Source organism: Phocoena phocoena, chromosome 10 (assembly GCF_963924675.1).
Source record: "Phocoena phocoena chromosome 10, mPhoPho1.1, whole genome shotgun sequence".
Classification (NCBI taxonomy): domain Eukaryota; kingdom Metazoa; phylum Chordata; class Mammalia; order Artiodactyla; family Phocoenidae; genus Phocoena; species Phocoena phocoena.
Genome location: NC_089228.1, coordinates 41721355 through 41727760, shown reverse-complemented (window position 1 = coordinate 41727760; position 6406 = coordinate 41721355). Strand labels below are relative to the sequence as shown.

General features: G+C 39.3%; 1 protein-coding gene across 2 annotated transcripts in view; it reads left to right on the top strand.

Moving 5' to 3' along the window:
- The first annotated feature begins 1899 nt into the window (after positions 1–1899).
- SACM1L (SAC1 like phosphatidylinositide phosphatase) overlaps positions 1900–6406 on the top strand; it is a 38486-nt gene continuing 33979 nt past the window's right edge. The window contains exons 1-3 of one of the 2 annotated variants that reach the window (XM_065885177.1): positions 1900–1990; positions 4658–4732; positions 6260–6387. In XM_065885177.1, the coding sequence (XP_065741249.1) occupies positions 6364–6387 (24 nt within the window). In that variant the 5' untranslated portion in view covers positions 1900–1990; positions 4658–4732; positions 6260–6363. The remainder of the gene's footprint in view (positions 1991–4657; positions 4733–6259; positions 6388–6406) is intronic. The other variant, XM_065885176.1, reaches the window with a different exon arrangement.

Sequence of the window (6406 nt, the reverse complement as noted above, 5' to 3'; positions counted from 1 at the left end):
TTATTTTGTATTAAAATTGACTTTCATTTCCTTGGCATACCCCATTCCCACCCCATGGAGGAAATATTAAGAAGTTAGTTATAGATGAACCATAAAAGGATGTAAGTTATATTTGGATAATTAAGGGTTGATTATTCCTCAAAAACTTATAAGTCAAAAATGGTCAGTATAGTTTGTTCTGCTACAGGACTTGTTTCTGTAACACCAAATAGATTATACATGGTCAGTAAGTAAGAAATGATGGGGCTTCCCTGGTGGCGCAGTGGTTGAGAGTCCGCCTGCCGATGCAGGGGATACAGGTTCGTGCCCCGGTCCGGGAAGATCCCACATGCCGCGGAGCGGCTGGGCCCGTGAGCCTTGGCCGCTGAGCCTGCGCATCCGGAGCGTGTGCTCCGCAACGGGAGAGGCCACAGCAGTGAGAGGCCCGCATATCGGGGAAAAAAAAAAAAAAAAAGAAATGATGTCAGTGATGGTGTGTGGGTTTATTATATAAGATTTTTCATTGGCAAGAAGAGTAGAACAGAGGGAGTAGAATTTAAAAGGAAAGGAAAAAGCCCTCAGATTGGCTGCTGCACAGACAGATGTTCTTTCAAGTGTGGTTTAAGAACAGCAGAGATTAGTCCCTGGAAAAACAAACAAGCTAGTTCTCGCCCCAACTCTGGTCAGCTCCTGGAGGCCCTCCATACCTGCGGGTTCCGTACCTGCACGTTCCAACTTGGTTGAATCCACGGTTGCAGAGGGCTGACTGTACTGCACCATTTAATATGAGGGACTTGAGCATCCACAGATTTTGGTATCTGGAACCAATCCCCGGCAGATACCTGTATTTACTCCTGTGCCCACCTTAACAACAGCCTCAGTCTCCATTGTTTTAGTGCCTGCAAATCTTTATTTTAACTTTATTTAGTTTTTGTTGATTGTTATTTCCTGAGGCAGTCCCCAGCCATGCTGAATTGCTTGCCTGGAGTTATCCGTTGTACCTCCTGAGGAGCCAACTGTTAATTTTTGTTGGACTCAGGTTACAAAGTTGCATAAATTCTGAGTACTCTGCTAATTGTACCCCCTTTATTTTTTAGTTTGCAGGATGCGGGGTTTTTTTTCAAGAACACATCAGTGGCATTCAAACAAAATACAAAAATGTTAAAGTAGTTTATTTTAAACAATTTCCTGGAAATGTGTTTCTTAGTGTTTTTAGCTAATACTTAAATCTTGGTTACTATGTGTCAAGTGTTCTAAATGCTTATCAAAGAGTATCTCATTTTATCCTCACAACAATGCAATTTAATGAGTCTGGTATTATCCTTATTTTATGGATAAGGGAACTGAGGAACACAGGGGAGGAGTAACATGCCCAAGTTCACACAGCACAGTCTGGTTCCATAGAATGTGCTCCTGACTACTGTGCTACATTGCCTTCTGCACCATGTTGAGTATAAATTAGATTTTAGTATGATTTTCTTACGTAAGTCAGAGTGGTAGTTTTACAGCGAATTAAAACCGTATCAGCATTAAATTAGGTGAAAAGAGTTGCAGTGAACACATAAGGACAGCATAATAGCTTTATCTATTCAGAAGCTGGGAAAATGTCATTTTTTTTTTTTTGGCGGTACGCGGGCCTCTCACTGTTGTGACCTCTCCCGTTGCGGAGCACAGGCTCTGGACGCGCAGGCTCAGCAACCATGGCTCACGGGCCCAGCCGCGCCGCGGCATGTGGGATCCTCCTGGACCGGGGCACAAATCCGTGTCCCCTGCATCGGCGGGCGGACTCTCAACCAATGCGCCACCAGGGAAGCCCAATGATGTCAAATTTAAACACTGTTCAATTGTTATAACAGGTTTTTTTGGAAGTCTTCATTTCACTTCGTTATTTATGGTTTTAAATTTCTTCTTAGGCATATCACACCTGAAAAATTTTATGTGGAAGCTTGTGATGATGGAGCAGATGATGTACTTATCATCGACCGTGTGTCCACAGAAGTTACACTCTCAGGTATTTCATGGCCAGATTTAGAAGTGTCTAGAAAGAGTTTACACTTAAGTTGCAATAGTTAAATTAATGAGATCCATGTGAGTGTGTGGATATCTGAGTGTCTTCTTAGAAAATTTTAATTCTTGCTACCTCATTTGATTTTTATGCATTAATTTTATACTTTTTCCTTTTCATGAAAAGGAGAAATGATCTTGAAAAATTTAGGTAGCATTTTACTATTCATAAGGATTTAAAAACTTTCTTTATTTGTTCCCTTATCAATACCGTAACAGGATTGGTTTTGTTGGTATGTTAGGTTCCTTTCTAGCTGTAAGATTTGAATTATTTGAGTGTGAGAAAGTTGTTTTAGCATTAAGTGTGTGGAATGTTAACAGCTGATTTGGTTTTGAAAATATTCATGACTATGAGGATAATTTAATAAATGAAAAATAATATATACATCACTGGGTAAAACTTGTGTTTTAGGCAGAATGATTTTCCTAAGCTTTATCTATCTGTCTTATCTATCAATCCAGTTATAATTTAGCTTTGCTTCTCTGGGGTGTGAAAAGCAACTTGTTTTTCAATTGTGTGGAACACTGATTTCTGACTAGATTAATGTGAAGTAATTTTGGTAACGAATTAATGTATCATGTAATATCACATTTAGAATTTCATATGTTTAAAAATTTACCTCTAGATAGTGTTCTGTATTAATTTTTTTCTGAAGGGCAGTATTTGAGTAACCATAGAGTAGGCATTCAGTAAATGGTAAATATCCTTTGAACGGATTAAGTGAAACATGAAAATATTTTGCATAGGATACTAAAGTGTAAGAAAGGTAGGACTATAAATCTCCATTTCCTTGGTTGTCTGCTTTTTCTGGTAAGCTTTTCCTTTGACCAAATAAAGTAAGAGCTGTTTTAGTTTGATAATTTGGCATTTCCTGTGACTGTTGCTTGGTGACTGCTCTCTCAGAATAGCTGACTGATTTTAACCACCCTTAGTGTACTTCTGAAATTTAGTCCCACTACTTCTTTATAACATATTGATTCAACCCAGTGTCTTTTTTGGAGGGGAGGCGGGCTGGGGGTGGTGGGCCTTGCCACGAGGATCTTAGTTCCCCGACCAGGGATCCATCCCGTGCCTCCGGCAGTGGAAGCTGGACCACCAGAGAATTCCCTACCACCTAGTGTCTTATAAAAACTTTAGTATGGATGTATTTTCAATTATTTTTTGTCCTTTCAGTGACATTTTATTTGTAAGTAGGGAATGCAGACCCATTTGAGTGGACAAAGCTAAAGGTTTTGAATAGTTTGGATGTAAAAATGATAAGCAAACAGTCATTGGTAGACACATGAAGAGATACTTGGACCTGAAGCTAGTGATGATGAGGGGCTGTCCATCACAGTTTCTCTGGCAGTTTCCTTTTACCATTGGGAATACAAACCATTGCCACCGAAAGAGGAATTTTTTTTCTTCCCTGAAAAACCAACATAGTCTTAGGAATTATCATAGTGTTATTGCTATTATGCTCCAGTTAATGTAACTTACAGCTGTATCAGTAGTACATTTATGTTTATCAATGATCTCAGTATATTCAGAATCTTCTCTGAGCTTTAAACTGCACTGGTATTTCCATTTTTCATGGTAATTAATTATGGCATAGCATTGCTAAGTAAATTGAATTATTGAGAGAAACAAGTGAATTTTAGACCTTATTCAGAATTAGTTTATTTAGAAAAACAGGACTGCCTTTAAGAAACAGGACTGGAGTTTACAGCAGTGTTTCAAAATGGGTCCCAGGCTGATAATTAAACTGTGACTGAAAGAAAAATTTTATAGCCACATAGGTTTGGAAAACTTTGAATTAAACAGTGGAACAGCTTTCGTTTACTGTAGGCTTTCTCAGAGCCTTTAATTTCCTACTGTGCATTGTGACTCTGGGAGAAGGAGTAGAGTTAGTATGGATGTAGCAAAATAAGTTTCTTTGACTGGGAGACCCTACCCCCCCCCCCCTTTTTGGGCATTATTCCCTAAACTAGAGTTGTACAAAATATGTTTTGTGAAACATGTTGGCTTAAAGTTTAACAACTGTGAAATGAACCTTGTAATGTAAGGTAGTCTTTATTAATAATGGCATTATTGATAAAATCGCAGCTAATGATATTGCCTCCCTGGATACCTGTATCAGTTTCTTTTAGACGTGAACAGGAGGCTTTTCCTTCCTCCTCCCCTCTTGAATCTTGGCCTCCATGTCTCGCATTCTTATTAGGGAATTAGGCGAGTCCTTTTTTTGCATTCCATTTGTTGCATGTTGAGATTAAAATCTTGTTTCAACTTCCATTTACTTTCTAATTCTCTTAAAGGGGTAAAGATTTGGTTTCTGACAAGAGGTTGAATAAATTTGGTTGAAAATTGGCATTGGAAATAACCCTTAATTTACGTAGTGAGGTTGCTGAAGCATGTTACTTTTGGCACCATATTCTAGACAGGCAGAGACCTTTATATGTAACATGGACATCATTGTTTTATATTCTGCCAAAGTGGAGGTCTAACGCTAATGAAGGAATATTGTTTTCTTAGAACAAAGCGTGCATATTGAAGTAACCATTGAAATGAAACTACATTTCTCTTTCAGTTGGTGAGCTTTTTCTAAGTGATTTTTCTTTACTTTCTTCTTTAAAGTCAAGAAAGATATTCCTCCTTCAGCTGTCACAAGACCAATATTTGGTATACTGGGCACAATTCATCTGGTGGCAGGTAAGAAAAATGAGCTAAGATGGACAAGAAGGTAATTAAATTGATGCTATTAGAGTATAAGATGAAGGCACACTTTATATCTTGCTTTAGGCAATAAATCTGTAGGTGTTTGTCATTCATTTATACCGCAAATAGCAAGTGGTTAAATTTGTAAGCCTGAGGTTCTTTTTTTTTTAATTAATTAATTAATTTATTTATTTTTGGCTGCGTTGGGTCTTGGTCGCTATGCGCGTGCTTTCTCTAGTTGCGACGAGCGGGGGCTACTCTTCATTGTGGTGCACAGGCTTCTCATTGCGGTGGCTTCTCTTGTTGCAGAGCACAGGTTCTAGGCACACGGGCTTCAGTAGTTGGGGCTCGTGGGCTCCAGAGCACAGGTTCAGTAGATATGGCACACGGGCTTAGTTGCTCCATGGCATGTGGGATCTTCCCAGATCAGGGCTCGAACCCGTATCCTCTGCATTGGCAGGTGGATTCTTCACCACTGTGCCACCAGGGAAGTCCTGGACCAGAGTATTCTCAACCTTCAACTCCATGGCTCTGTGTTATTAGGAAAGTGATGGTTTTTAATCTAAATTTTATTTCATTGAACTTTTGAAAAGTTCCTATCGTATCACGCACTGTGCTGGATGTTATTTATAAAAGATGCAAGTCCCTTTTGTCCTGTAGCTTACAGTTGAGTGAGAGAGGCATTTAAATAGTAAATTACTGCAGAACAATGTAACAAGTTCTAGGAGAGAGATGTACATAGGAAAACTTTCAGGGAGGGCACTTGTGGTTAGAGCCTTGAACAGATGTGAAGAATTAATCTAGTGGTAAAGGCTTACCCTGGTTTATTTGTGGGAGGAGGAGGTGGCCAGGATCAGGGTTGGTGTATTAATGCATGGTGCTGGGATCGCTTCTTGATTCCTGACCACCCATCTTTGGAATGTTGCAGTAACCAGTTAGTTATACTGCCCCAGCACATTTCTCTACCATTTAGAATGACATGAAGGACGTGGGAGGTGTAGATATCTGCAGTGGCCAGATACTATGACCTATGATGCTTTAAGCTACACGTCGGGAAATGCATTAGCAGAGGCCCGTATGCTTTGGAGATGACAGGAGAGTGAGAGAGAAGCGTTCTCTGTCTGTACTTTCCATCTGCTAGGATCACTGCTCTGGTTACCAGAAGCTTTTACTTTTATCTTTCTGAGAAAAAATTTGATCTTTCAGTAAAAATTTGTCTAAATAATATGCTGGTCTTTCTATTCATAAATTATAAGATTGCTTTTCAAAAGGTATGGGTCCTTTATCTATTTAGCACAGCTCTCGCCTTTATTTATTTTGGCTGTGCCTCAAGGCTTGCAGGACCTTAGTTCCCTGACCCGAGATCAAACTTGCACCCTCGGCAGTGAAAGCGCGGAGTCCTAACCACTGGACTGCCAGGGAATTCCCGTAACTCTTGCCTTTAAAGAATAAGGACTGCTATTTCTGGCTTTACAGTTGCCTTATTTCTATTTATGTGTACTTGGCTCTGCTTTTTTGCAGGTAATTATCTAATTGTCATTACCAAAAAGAAAAAAATAGGTGAATTTTTCAATCATGTAATCTGGAAAGCAATAGATTTTGATGTCCTTTCTTATAAGAAGACAATGTTGCACTTAACTGATATTCAGGTAAGAACTGGAAGCACTT